The sequence below is a fragment of the Mesoplodon mirus genome, assembly GCF_964341445.2.
Source record: "Mesoplodon mirus genome assembly, chromosome: X".
NCBI lineage: Eukaryota > Metazoa > Chordata > Mammalia > Artiodactyla > Ziphiidae > Mesoplodon > Mesoplodon mirus.
The window spans coordinates 30,933,855-30,949,312 of NC_138981.1; the positions used below are offsets into that span (position 1 = coordinate 30,933,855).

General features: G+C 32.1%; 1 protein-coding gene across 2 annotated transcripts in view; it reads right to left on the reverse strand.

Moving 5' to 3' along the window:
- The window catches only part of DMD (dystrophin), a 2,064,872-nt gene that overhangs the window by 1,204,043 nt on the left and 845,371 nt on the right, over nucleotides 1-15,458 (reverse strand). For both annotated transcript variants that reach the window (XM_082609524.1, XM_082609523.1), the window contains exons 38-41: nucleotides 7,642-7,764; nucleotides 5,160-5,297; nucleotides 2,300-2,452; nucleotides 1,245-1,427 (exon numbers count right to left, since the gene is read on the reverse strand). In XM_082609524.1, the coding sequence (XP_082465650.1) occupies nucleotides 1,245-1,427; nucleotides 2,300-2,452; nucleotides 5,160-5,297; nucleotides 7,642-7,764 (597 nt within the window). The remainder of the gene's footprint in view (nucleotides 1-1,244; nucleotides 1,428-2,299; nucleotides 2,453-5,159; nucleotides 5,298-7,641; nucleotides 7,765-15,458) is intronic.

Consider the following 15,458-nt stretch of genomic DNA (forward strand, 5'->3'; position numbering starts at 1 on the left):
TACTTCCAATTTCTCAGAATATTCAGCTACTATTAAATCTTAAGGTACTGGATTTCTTAGAAAACAGTGTATTCATGGATTTTTCTAACACGTTAAAAGAAGTGACAATATGCAGTATTTTTTCCCTTGGTTAATAAGCAACATTAACAAAATTATATGCTTATAAAATAAAGTTATATTAATTGTTTAAGACATATTCAAACATTTACCCCGTATTAAATGGAATCAACAACATCACAGAAGAAATTCCCAAGAAAGTCTCACCTATGGGTCGAAACGAATGCAACTGTCATTAACATAGGTCAAAAAGGGTTGAATATCTGTTGTTTCATGTAAGTCGACCTAACATAATTACAAAGCCTCATTTTCCAGACTTTCAGACCCTGGTTTTGTGAGGAGCACTGTCTTTGCATAATGACAGAGTGGTGACCATTCTGCTTCACTTTACAATATCTCAGAATAGGAACAAAAACATACCTCTTAGAAAATCCCTATGGTTTATTCCCTACTACAGATAAAGAGCTAAAAAGACCAAGCTTACGATTATGAATTGTATTTTTAAAGAGAGAATCACAAAATTTCCATCCAGTTTTTTGAAAGAAAGAAGAGCAGTTGTTTCTTTTCCTTTTGGCTTATAATAGTTCAGTAGTAACAATATTTGATATTTTTCAACCTGCTACCAATTATTAACAATCTTACTAGGCATACAATCCTTCTAATAAGCCTTTTAACCCATTGAGCAGCTAAGCGAGGTATGAGGACTAAGCTATTATTCTATAAGTCAATGAGATAACAAGGCCTTGTGCAAGTTGGTATAAGAAGTTGTTTCACAAAAGATTTATTATTTACCATGTATACATTAAGAAAGTAAAATTAGCATGGGATGGTCTCAGGAAAGCAATACATATTTTTGGATTAGATGCTGAAATAAAGTAAATGTATGATAAATTGACAAATTCACATTTCTAGTGTTATGAAAAAATGATGTGGCAAAAGAAATTAAGATGTATTTTTCATTTTTGATAAGGGGGCTGTTTCCTATGATCTGTTAAGGGATTATGTTTTTAATCTGAAAAATTAACCACTAGTGTTGCAGAAGCCCAAAGTGAGGGGGAACTACTCACTTTCAGGTTGCATATTAGCACTTTGAAATTGCACCCAGATTTTTTTCTATTGGTTAGTAGGCCTCTGTTATTAGAGTAGTAGTTGCAAACACATATGTAGGTTTGCCAATAACAACTCACAATTTGTGCAAAGTTGAGTCTTCGAAACTGAGCAAATTTGCTCTCAATTTCCCGCCAGCGCTTGCTGAGCTGGATCTGAGTTGGCTCCACTGCCATTGCTGCCCCATCCTCAGACAAGCCCTCAGCTTGCCTATGCACTGCATTCAGCTCCTCTTTCTTCTTCTGCAACTCACGATCAATTTCCTATTGAGCAAAACCAATACAGGGCCCAGGGCAGTTAGCTAACCACATTAACCAACCTATAAGCAGCACATACCTGTCCCAGAAATTTCATAGGCTGTTGTCATTTTATTGTCACTTTTCATAATTTACAAGTATGGAAGCCATCACTGTCATCTTCACCCAAGAATCCAAATATTATTTCAGTTATCTTTTGAATGCTCAGTTTTAGATATTCTAATTGAGAAAATACTGAAATTGATCTAACAGTTTTCTTTCTTCTCAATTCCTCTAGTGTGTTGGGGCTGACCCAAATTGGAGTGATTACTCATTATTTCTTAGGGACCATCCATATAGAATATAATTTAGAGGGTAAGTGAATAAGTAATTTATTTCCTTTTTAGAGTTTTGAGGAACTCAACAGAGAATGAAGCAAAATAAAGAGTGTAAAATAATAACAGAAAAAACATCTTCAGACAATATGCAACAAATAAATCTATAGAGATTTGACACTGATGTGTGAAGATGCTCTGATGAAATGAATGTGCTAACATGAGATAGAAGTCGTCCATATACCGATAAGTCATTTGTTCATCTGGAACAAAGATACACAGAGTCAATTACAATTTTACCAGAAAACATATGACATTTCTTAATTCATTTTACATTGTCTAAGAATAAAACATTTTATTCATTCAACATTATGTCAATTGAAAAACACTTATACAATACATTTACTAAAACAAACAAAAAAATACAAAGAAATGCATCAAATTGGGGAGAACACTAATAGAGGAAACAACATCAACACTTCAAAAAATGATCCATACAGGTTAAGTTAAATAAATTAAACTGTAGCAACAAAATCTGGGATTGACATTCTAAAACAACATTACCTTTATTTTCCTTTCATCTCTGGGTTCAGGTAGGCTGGCTAATTTTTTTTCAAGGTCATCCAAGCATTTCAGGAGATCATCAGCCTGCCTCTTGTACTGATACCACTGGTGAGAAATTTCTAGAGCCTTTTTTCTTCTTTGAGACCTCAAATCCTGTTCATGGTGCAGATATTATTAAAATATCAATATATAAGTATATTACACTTCTGGCTGTAGTCATTTAAAAATAATTTGGGTCCCTCATCTTCTTGTTCAGTTTCAGTTAAATTCACATTTAAATGCTAAACATACAAATAGATGATTAAATTATGTATTCATGTGACAGGACCCATGTACATGAAGCTAAGAAACCTGAACAACCCACTTCAAGTATTTTCTCTTAGCATGTTCAAACTTGTTTAGAAATTTTTTCACATTTAATTAACTCTTAATGAGTCAACTCAATTATCGTGTTGAGTATGTGAAATAATTTAATATGTGCATTCAACTGAGTTAACTACATACTTGTACAAACTTAATGGGTTTTTATTTGAATTTTAAAATCGGTAAAAATTCTAAAATTGATATCTTCAGCCCTAGGTTCAAATTTTTAAGTTTATATAGCCAAGCAACTTACACTCATGATCTTAAAACTCTCTATAAAATAGTTTCATAGGCCATTAATATTTTGTGATTAGAAATATAAAGTGTTCTTAGTTAGCATGTAAATTGCTTCAAGCTATATATATTCAAGTGTGAAAAATGTATACCTGTGAGTGTACATGAAAATGACAATTTAAATGTTACGGCAAACTTTTTCTCATCATAACAAATCCAAATGCAAAATGATAAAATTATTTAGAAAAGAAAAGGGAAAGTGCATGGTTTCCAGTCAACCTGATGAGATAAATAAGGGTGACTGCTTACTAAATCAACAAAGGGGGGGAAGTTTATCATCTTACTCCTTACAAAACCACCCAATGTCTTCCCTGATTAATAGAATTTGTTGTAATGCTATTTTACGATAACACAAGGGAATGTAAGAGCTCAGGATACAGCTTTCATTTCTTCAGAGCAGTAGCAATTAGGGTTTCATGTACAGATATAGCTGGAGCCAAAGAAAATAATGAATACCAAAGGACTGCTGAAATATTCATTGCATTGGAAAGTTTTTACCTTCTTTGAAATATTTCATAAGGACTAGAATTGAAGCCACTTGGCAGATTAACAATTGAATTTGGTAGATTGGTTTGGCAAGTGGAGTAGATTTTCATTAATCACTTTTAACATATATTTTCAAAAATGATCTCGATTTCATTCTGCATTTTGTTTAAAACTGAGGATGTAAAATTTACTCCAGTTTACATTTTTAGTTGAATTTCTAAAGCTCCTGTGGAGGTATTAAATGCCTGGGATGAGCCAGATGGAATGCTGCTTTTTTCAAAGGTACCAAGATACAGCCACGCGAATGAGAGTTGAGCCGTGCCTCACTGGTGACACAACTCACATCTTTGCCAAGAGAAAGGCCTTGTGGTCATAAAATCTGAAACTCCTTTTATTTCCTAAGCACAGGTGATGTGTAATGTGTAAAGGTATTAAGAGACATTATAGAGATTTCTTTACAGGTATGCCAGATAACCATTAAACACTGCTGTTCAGTAGGACACATATCATATGACCAGTGTAGATGCTTCTAAAAGCTTGGTCACAGTTGGAAGCATGTGAATTACACAGCTTTCTGATTTTCTGAGCACATTATGGCTTGCTCTTGCACTCCCTCGGGGAAGAAGCCTTTTCTAGTTACTATATTTATCAGCAGTTACCTTCAGAAAACCTGCTGGACAATTAGACTTTCCTTGTGGATTCCCTGCAGGCACAATACTGTGTAATTACATTCTCAGCAGTGTTTATTTGCTTGTCTGACTATATGGGGAAAGGTTTTATACTCTTATTTGCATACAGAAAGCAGACTCTATCCACCTACAAGGTGGATCCACCTTGTAGCCATGTATCCATGGCTACATAGCTCTAAAAGAGTGATTTACAATGAAAAGCTCAGCAATTAACAGTATTAGAAAAATCAGCCATGCATGCAAATAGTGAATATTGAAAAGTACATTAAAAAAATAAAAGGTTATTTCACAAAATTCTTCACATGTCCAGTCTCTTCTCAAGAACTTTCTAGATACTATTTCTAGATACTAGATAATATTCCATTTTGTCCTTCCTGCACAAATCCAGATGAGTCACATGGGTACTTGAAGCTATATGCTATCACTGGCTAACATGAGAGTACCAGTTCTTCTTCAAGGACATTAAGATTATTTTAGAGGACTCCTATATAAATGAAATTAGACTTATAAATGCTTAGTTAATTGCAAAGAGTGACTCTCTTAAAGGCAAAATGAAGTTAACTGAAAAAAATTAAGTATTAAACAAATACTAGCTTACCAAAAAAGTGGACCTACTCTAAATCAAATCAATAAAATATCGCAAGCAGAAAGCCTAAAAAATATACAGGTTGTTTATTCTGGCAGTTAAGTAGGTTTTCCAAGACAAATGTAAAAATAACTTACAAAAATAAATTATACTACAAAATTAAATATATGAACACTATGAATGATGCACGTTAATATCTTTCTATTACTACTCAGAAAAATTTGTCTAAGTAAAAAAAAAAAACCGAACTTCTAAGCAACACATCTTTCAAAATCAAAGACAGCACTCAAAAATGTTAAATAAAACACAGACATTGAACAGAAAAAAATGTGTTTCTGTTGACTAAGATTCTTAAGCAGATTTTATTTACGCACAGAGTTTTACCCTACACATGAAAAAATAAAAACATAGGCAAGGTATATTATAATTTTAGCTCTAATACCTTGAGAGCATTATGTTTTGTCTGTAACAGCTGCTGTTTTATCTTTATTTCCTCTCGCTTTCTCTCATCTGTGATTCTTTGTTGTAAGTTGTCTCCTCTTTGCAACAATTCTTTTACAGTACCCTCATTGTCTTCACTCTGATTAAAAACAACAAGTACAGTCTTCATTTTGGTTTTAAGAAAGCTGTACATCGTTAACAGAGATAATAAAACATGTTATTTAAACACACAAAAATCCAATTTAAAACTTTCAGTATCCTAAGATACTGCACTCATAGTTTTTCTTTTATATGTTGTACTTTAACTTTTAAAAGAAGTAAGTTTCCTCCTGCCTAGTTCAAAAGGACACGTGATTAGTCATATGTAGGAAGATGGGGGAATAAGGTACTTCAACATTTCAGACAAGTGAACTGCTATGAAAGCATTCTTTTGGCTTTGATTTTTAGTGCATTTCTAGAAATTAAAAAAGTTGATAGAAGCAAACTAAACTTGTCACTTATAATGCTAATTCACAGAGGAATACAGATGTTGCCGTGTGAGTGTGAGATGACAACAAAGCTTAACATTTTAACACACACTCCTTAGTGAAAATACATTATTTTAAATGGACACTGATTTCTAATGACCTCTGCTTTAAATAACCTAAATGCCCAAATTTAGAATATTAGGGCATTAGTAAAAAATGATGTGATCAATTGTTGCCAAATACTGCAGTTAATTAATTTCTAAAAAATGTCATATATGCATGTTATTTTTAAATAAATACAATTAAGTAAGTATTAAAATATGGATTAGAAAAATGACTTTAAGCATTTTCAATATGCATTTTGGTTTTTAGACTCTAAGAATATTATTTTATTTTATTTACTTTGAAATAAAATTATTTGAATAAGTGTTAGCTTAATAGAGTAGCATATGTGACCATGTGATTTTTCACCTCTATTTTCCTATCTTCCTTTCAACTCAATATATGAAAACTGTCTATCAAGGAGGTTCACATTGCTATGGTACCCAAGGTACTCTGATGAACTAAGAATAACAAATATTAGACAGTTTTTAAAAATTCACATGTATGTGTGTGAATAATCATCCATGGTATTCAATGTTACATATTTAATTCTGTAATGCATATGTAAACTTCTACACACAACTAAGGAACTATTCATTTCTTTAGAGGAAATGGGATTTTCATCTGAGATTTGCCAGTTACTAGTCTAATAAAATAATATAACATAGACATTTATGTTTATAGTCTGTGAAAGACCTTACTTTTAAAAAATATGTCTTTAAAAAGTCTGCAACATTTCCTGGGGCTGAGGACAAAAATAATAAACTAACAAAAGCTCCCACTTCATTTCTTTCCCCACACCAGCTGAGAGCTAGAGGGCAGAGTTGGTGAACAGCCCAAGAGGTAAGTAGCACTCTTTTCCACCTCGGTGCCCTCTGGTTTCTTCTTTGACATGAAGGAGAGGTAGCAGTAACTCAGCATCTTGGAAAGGCTCTTCTTGTTTTTCCAGGAGCTGAGTTGGCAAGGCCACCAAACCCCATACGTGGGGAGTACTGATTTAGGCAGCTCCAGGAAGTCAGAATTGATACCAATGAGAACTAAGATTGGTGGAAATGGTTCTCCTACTGCTTCACATACCTATTATTTACAATTTATAATTTGCCTTTTGATATCATTTTCAAGCACTGTCTGAGAAGTCGCTAGCATTGATACATGTCTGAGAAATCTCTAGCATGATATACGCAAAGGTTAAGATTGCCATATAGGTGATGGCTGTGAGAGGGGAAAGGAAACTGTGAAAATGGGGTGGAGGGAGAAAAAGAAGTCAGTGAAAAGGGATGTGATGCAGAAATATTCAAGCTAGAGAGAAATGTAAAAGACATGTTGAAATTAATCAGGGTTTAAGGAGAAAGTTATGAGTCTGGGAATAGCCCACATGGTTATATTTTTTTATTCCCATGAAATAAGCAGCATGAATTTATACATATTTTAGATATATACTACACTACTTATTCAACTTTTTTATAAAACCACCTTGTGGTAAGCTTTAATAAACAATGTTTATATCATGTGTAATTGCCCCTTCTCCAAAATAAATGTTATACTACCAAAAATGGCATTGACACAAAATATCAGTCATCTATGATGGTTGTGTTTTTTATTAAGTTTAGTTTATTTTCTGATTTGACTCTTTTCATCCATTACATTTTGTCCTTTGAGTACAGGTCAAAGCAAAATTGCTGGGCTATTTATTAGAATCTGTAAGTGCTCCTGTATGTCCATACCATAGTAATTTGGCATTCATAATGACAGTTCAACAAGAATACTTTGCTCTTGTAATAAATCATTAGAATCACAAAATGTGCAAGGTATGCTCTGAGCATTTAGTTGGAGACTTGTGTTATATAATTTCTTTCCAAATATTTATTCATTTTCATTCCTAGTTCATTCACAATTTTATCACAACCAATTTACCATATCTTTATTGAAGTCTTCCTCTTTCAGATTCACCCCCTGCTGAATTTCAGCCTCCAGTGGTTCAAGCAATTTTTGTATATCTGAGTTAAACTGCTCCAATTCCTTCAAAGGAATGGAGGCCTAAAAAAAAAGATAGTGCTAATTTAAATCAAAATTACTTTTTATTAGAAATATAAGACAAAAAATACATTTGTTCAACCTCTTGTTGCTAAAATAATGACATGCATTATGTTTCCATATTATATTTTATGAAAGTGTTGAATTACAACTGGGAAAGTACCTGGGGATGCAAATAAAGACACTTAACATCATCAGAGCCAAATATACATACAAGATAATGCAATTCATCATTCTGGTTTTTCAACAAAAGTCAATTTCCATATATTTGGCTGGTCTAATTGTTAATATCCTAAAGTTGAATTTGATCTTATTTTAAATATTCTGATATAAATACCATTTGGGTAAAAATCTCTTATCAGAAATTGCCTCATTCATCAAACAACAGTAACATCAGTTGGAAATGCAGAATTGTCTCCTTATCCTCAGAAAAACTACACTGCAATCTGCTTAGATATTTTAAATGACATTTTTAGCATGGCAGAATTGACAGGCATGCTCCCATAAGACAAAAAAAAATGTCATTAGTTTGCCTTAGGCATCCTTTATTTGGTAGCACAAAAAAATTCAAAAGAATGAACCCTGAATATCTCAAATGAAAAATCTGAATATGTGTTTTCCAAACTTATAAACATCACAGTTTCTTTGATTTTGAAATTCATAATGACCATAGTCTCAAAAAACTTTAAAATCCCTGTTTTTCTAAAGAAACCACTTCAAGAGGAGTGACTAATGAAAATACATTGAAAATCAAATATATATTCAAAAGAATAGGCAAGATTTAAAGTTTAAACAGTTAATAACATAAATGTTTATTCTATTATCTATACCCTGTATTCAATTTCTTTGCATTAAAACACTAGAAAATATTTTATATCTGATAGCTTTTGAAAACTCACAGGTGATAAATAGAAATCTTATTTTCTTACAGAGCTAAACATTTTCCACTTGTAAAACCAATTGAGAAACCACCCACTGTCTTAATGCCAGAATGACACGTTCATCAAGTTTGGTCCCCACCCACTCTTCCACAACACACTCCTAGTCATAGTCTTACTCTCTATTTATGAGACAGCATCTCCTAGAGGACAATAGGGATAAGTGTCAAGGAAAAACCAAATATCTGAAGGTATTTAGTTACTAATGAAGAAGTGAACCATCAAATGCTATCCATGAGAACATAATTTTCACAGGAAGAAACATGAATAAACACTTATCTTCTGGGTACTTCTACACATGCCAGAAAGGATTTATAGACTCTTTTTAAAGGGACTTATTTTCAATACTAGTTTTTAAATCCTAATGAACATTTGAAATTTGAAATATCATAATATGTTCTTGAATCAGTACAGATTGCTAATATTATAGATATGCACGTAAATGTTGTTTCAATCTCTGTATTCTTAACGTACTTCTATACTTTAAAATCATATATTGTACAATATATTATAAGAGTAGCAGCCTTTAGAATCATAATTACACAATATTAATTCGATGGTATTTATGTTACTGAATTGTTGTGCACATTTCCTAACATTTAATAAGAGCAACTGCATTGGTCTATATGATTTTGTGAACATATGAAGATAAATAATATTTTAAAAAATTACTTTTTGAGTACTTGGAGGTCAAAATAACATGGGTCCATTTGCAGGCAGATTTATCTGTTTTACTCCTACACTTGCTTCCTCTCTAGCTCATCTTTCCTCCACATACTCAAATACAGTAGTTTCAAAGGCTCAAAACTTGGGCATCCGTACCTCTCTCTCAATACTCCTTCCCTAATAAATTGTACTATCTCCCAAAACTTAACTATAACTTTCATAATATCTGTCAAATATTCCTCTTTAGCTGTGACCTCACTTTTGAATTTCAATCTAGACTCTCAGTAGCCACCTGATTTCTCACTTGAAGTTCAGCATGTCTAGAAATGAGCTTATTATCTTCCCCCAAACTGCTTGCAACATCAACTTTGCTAGCTCTGTAAATACAAGACCATTTTTTTTTCTGAGTCATCCATGCTTAAAACATGAGTCATGCTATTTTCCAGCACTTCACTCTAATGTCTAATAAATACCAAATACTTGCCAATTCATTCACCATGATTCACTTGCTTTCTTTTCCCAGACACACCATCTCTCCTAGTCCTCACACAAGAGCTAAGGCAATAGCCTCCTTACAGGGCTATAATCCTTCCCACCTCACCAGTTCTATCCTGTGCACTGTAATCAGGTCAGTATATTCCAAAACCATGGCTTTCATTATGTTATTTCTCTGCTCAAGAAGTACAAGTCAAATAAGGTCCAAACTCCAGCATGATAGTCAAGGCTTCCCCTAATCTTGTCCCAAGGACCTTTCTAGCCTTATTTAAGTGGTCCTAATACAATCTTTCTTACAGGTCTATTGGTAAACTCCTGGTATCTCTCCCTCAAGGCTTAGAATGTTTTTAACCTTCTGGTGAAGAGCCTAAAACTCCTGCATGAGAATGCCTAGATTGGACCTGGGCTCCACCATTTACCAGCTAAGGGATCTTGGGCAAGTTATTTCTCCTCTTTGAGCCTCAGTTTCTTTATGTGTAACATGAGGATAAGAAGAATATCTACCTCATAGAGCTTTTATGAGGATCAAGTATGTTAGAATGTTGTTTGGTATATAATAAATGCTCAATAAATATTGGTCTTATTGTTTCCCCTCAAATTTGTACCCATCCATTGGCTCAGGTCAAGACCTTCCTCTTTTGAAAACATATGGTTTACGAAGGATAAAATAAATGCTTGTTGACATGGCATTTTTATTTTAACAACTTATTTGACAAAATCATGAAATTCTAATGGTGAACATGGAGAAATTGACACTCCAGTTTGGTAAAGTTGTATCATTCTTTAACAACAAAACTTAATTAATTAATCTGCATCAATGTAGAGAGTGGTCTCAAGGAGGATGCCAAAGGGCTTTGCACTTGTTCTGCCCTTTGCAGTATTTTCATCAGGAATTATCTGGAGACCAAAAAGTATGCAAAAACACACACATTGAGAGGGATGAGTTTCACGAACATCCCATGAAGATGAGTAATTTGCCTGTCTGGTTCAACCTAGAGTCATTCCTGGTACATAGTAGGCACTCATAAATGAACATTTCCTGAAAAACTAAGTGAATACATGACTAATCATAGAATAGCAGAATATTTCAAGGAAATCTTGAATGATCGGGAATTTTAAATAACACAATTTCCTCTGTATAAAATTGAAGAGACTGAAAAATAAATAAATAAATAAAATTGAAGAGACTAATCAGCACTTCATGTGTGGATATATATTAATTGCTGGCCAAATGTTAGCAACAACACGATACCACTAGGTACAAAAATAATATAAGCAGATATGAATAGATTTTAGGAAACACTAGTACAAAGTGATGAATTATTCAAGCAAGATAGTGCAAACTTAGATTTCATTAGTAGTATGTGTAGGGTCCAGATTTCCTAATCAAAGACTACTATGCATTTGTTAAAAATAAGACCATTATGCAGATTAGGGATTTTAATTGTTCTGTGTGGTTCCAAAGTGAATAACTAGAGCCAATGGGTAGAAATTACTTGGAGTCTGAATTTTAGTTTAATATAGGAACAACTAATTAGTGTTGCAAATGTTTTTGTTTTTCTTTTTAAAGCACTAAATTTTAAAGTAGTGAGTTTCTCATTGCTGAAAGTACATAAGCACAGGTAGGATGATGAGGTATTAGCATATATGTTAGAAATAAGACAGTTTTTACATGAATACTTCCCTAAAATTTTATCAATTTACAGTAAATTCTCTCCTCTGAATTCAAGAGCTTTGTTTACTGTAGCTATGCAGCTATAAAGAAATATTATGCAAGTCATATATGTAATTTTCAATGTTCTACTTGCCATACTAAAAAGTAAAAATAATCAGATGGATTTAATTATATTTTTCCAAATATGCCCAAATATTATTAAACCTATAATCAATATAAAATTATTAATAAGATATTTTACTTTCATTTTTTCATATGAAGATTTCAAAACCCACTGTGTTTTACACTTAACGGCACATCTTAATTTGGAGTAGCCACATTTCAAATATTCAATAGCCATATGTAGTCTGTGGCTACCTTATTGGACAGTACAGATCAATAGCAACTACTATGACAACAACATTGAAAAGAACCAATAGTTCATTATTAGTATGAAATATGTCACAGGAGTAATGTCTTACTAATAGGAGTCAAAATGCTGATGCTTTATTTAGTAAATTTTAGTGGATTTAGATAATTCTTATAATGTCCATCTCATTCACTTGCACCCAGATGTTTTCATAGAGGAATTTTCAGAAAGCCCTCTGGGGATAGGAAAATTTATGGGAATGGGTTTGAGCTGTTGTATTGGGAGTCTCTATTCCTCATTTATGTATAATCCTAGGTTGTGTTGCAGTATCTATTACATATTTGAATGTAATACTGTTTGACTTTCAAGGGTTTCTATTTTGTCTCCCCAGTAGATTTTTAATCCCTGAAGTTGGGAATACATCTTATACTATTCTGTATTTTCCATAGCAAAAGGAACTCATTTTTTAAACATAAAACGTGTTTATTATATCAATTACTAATTTTAGAATATCCAATAAATCAAATTAACCAGTAACTAATTTTATAACCAAAATAACCATAACTATTCAACTCAGTTATTTAGGCTATTCTATTGGCAGGATCAGACCAGCCATTAGACATCCATGTGATTAATATTCTTCAAGGAGTTGGGAAATTTTAATTGCTTTTCCTTAAGAGTTCACTGGCTCACCATTAGGTCATGACTTTTCTGACCAATAAAAGCTTTACATGTCATTCTTTGGTCTTTGTTGTCTTTGTAATTTGTAATGCTTATGAAATTTTAAAAAAGAAATGAACAGTAAGCAAACATCCATAATTTAATAGCTCACTCTTGAATCATCCAAGTTTAAGCCATATAAAGTATATAATGCCTGCCTCTTTGATTCAGAATTATGACAAACTATTTGAAGAAACTGAAATCAATGGTGGATAAATCATCTTAACTTTCGCATACATTACTTCTATTGACTTTAAACAAAGTATATGACCAAAGAAGAGCTAGAATCACAGTTAAATCACACGTTAGACAGTGCACACAATATAAGTCTTAAAATACATAGAAAATAATCAAAAAAGTTATAATATTGCAGGAGAAAGTATACACTAGGCATAGGTTTTATACAATTTAATTTTTACTTACCTTTTCATCTTAAGAGCTTTAGCATGACTGTGAAGTCATACAAAGTACAAATAAAGTAAAACATAGGCAAGTTTAATAATCAGATAGATAAACGGACACAAAAGAAAGAAGAGACAGAGAAACTGAGAAAGACAACACTTTGTTTTCCTTGATTTTTTAATGTGGTTTCAGATTGCTTAACAGCTAATAATTGTGCTTTGCTGCATGATTTAAGATTAATGAAATTTAAGGCTTTGTTAAAGTTTTAGCATTAAAGGTGACTTATATAACAAGTTAACAAACAACAACAGATTGAAAAAAGCAAAATCAATTACAAATTGATTCATTGTAAATTGGAAGCATCCAAAATTAATCAGATACACTTTATCATTTTTAAAACGTAAGCTTTCTTTTGGTTAAATATTACTCTAATGGGCATAGATACACTAACATAATAATGACTGTGTTTACACAGACAGCAAAGTAAACATTTGTTAATATGGACTATGTAATCTCAGTAATCATGATAAATGGTCACTACATTCAAATCACACTAAATTCTAAATTGAAAATTAATATTCCAAATGCTACAGACTGGTTTAAAATTGCTTCAAATCAGTCTCCTCTTTCCATTCTGCAGCTTTGAAAATTTATTACTCATGACAATATTAGTATAGAAAAAATTAAATAAGAATAATTCATGGAAACCAGAATGAATAAAGTTTCAAGGACCAGTAATATCCTATAATACAGAAAAGATATGATATGAAGAGTTATTTCAAATCAAAATATCTGGAAAGAAAACTTACAAAGAGAAATAAGTATATTAAAAAGACCTATCTAAAACAAAGATAATCAGATAAAGTAGTTTATAGATTTATTCATTCACTTATTTTAAATTCAAAAGAGCAAGCTCCAAGGGACATAAGAAACAATTTTAAAGATAAAACAAATTGACTTGGGTAAGTGACATTTCATTGGCTGCATTCTTTGATATTAGGTAAGGTATTGGCTTATCTTTGATGCTGTGAGGATAAAAATGTGAAATTGTGGTAACTTCCCAAATTTGTAAGGCTGATTAAGAGACATTACCCAGTACGTCTCTGTTGGTTTTGAAATGATAAGATTAATTTTATGGTCACACTTTTCAGAATTGGATACAAAATACACTGATTGGTTAAGCTATGTTGGTGGTTCAATAATCATCCCACTTTCTACTTTTTATTGAGAATAACTTGGAATATTTTTCTGCCTCATGATTACATGAGTTTAGTAGTAGCAACTGAAATAGAAGAAGAAAGGATTTAACTATAAAATATATGGGGGAGACAGATGAATTAAAACATTTAACATTTTGGACAACTTTCTATTTTTTTCTTATCTTTTTTCTTTCTTCCTTTCTCCCTCTCTCATTTCTGGTTTTTGTTTAATTATAGTTATTTTTAATACAAAGAAGTACTGAAATCATTATATTTTAAGTGAAACTGGACATGCTTATATTAACACATAATAGACCAACAATAAATATCTAATGATACAAATAGAGATATAACAACGTATGCTGAGAGTCAGCATGTTGGAGTGGACTAAGCAATGAATTAGGATCTAATGTTTTCTAACCAGGCTATCTAACTGTGAGAACCTGGGCAACTCACTGGCTCTCTCAGAGCCCTCTATAAATATCTGAAAGTTCCACTCCAAGGAATGATTACTTTTACATTTGTTGAGTGATCAGAGGAATCATTTTCCTTTTTAAAAGATCATGATCAGAAATCACCAAATAGCTTTAATCATTTTAAATGTCATGTTAATAAGACCCAGTTAGTTGTAGCAAATGACACTGTGCACCAGACTCAATTAACATCTACTTTGGAAACATTGTAAATAATTACAAAAGTAATGTGTTATCAAAGTTCCAACAGAACTAACCTGTTATAGGGATAGAAAATTATAAACGTGCAAAAATGTTAATATAGAAATTCTGTTGCTAGGTTAACTTACTTATTTCAGTGAAATAAAATTAGCAGGTAGAGTAACACAAACTTTGGGTATTAATCTGTTACTATTACTTGAAGATTTTAGCTGTGATTATTACATATGTAATACTCTACAAATCATGTGATGCCTATAGATCTTTAGCTAAGTTTTCATCTATGACTTTTTAAATAATCTCTTTGTAGAAAAGTTTACTAAAAATATATTTATATAATAAGAGTAACTATACCAGCTAACAGACCATGCTCTCTTCTGTCAGAGAAGGTGTTAAATTAGAAATAGACTATGAAGGGGAAAAAGATCAATATATTTGTATTGATAAAGTTGATTATTGAAAATTAGGTTTCAGTTAAAATTCTCAAATCCAATGAATCTTATTTTGACATCCTAGGTGACATTCATTAGATGGATTACTTATTTCCCACTGATGCTTGGGAAAGTCACAATATCTGTCTAA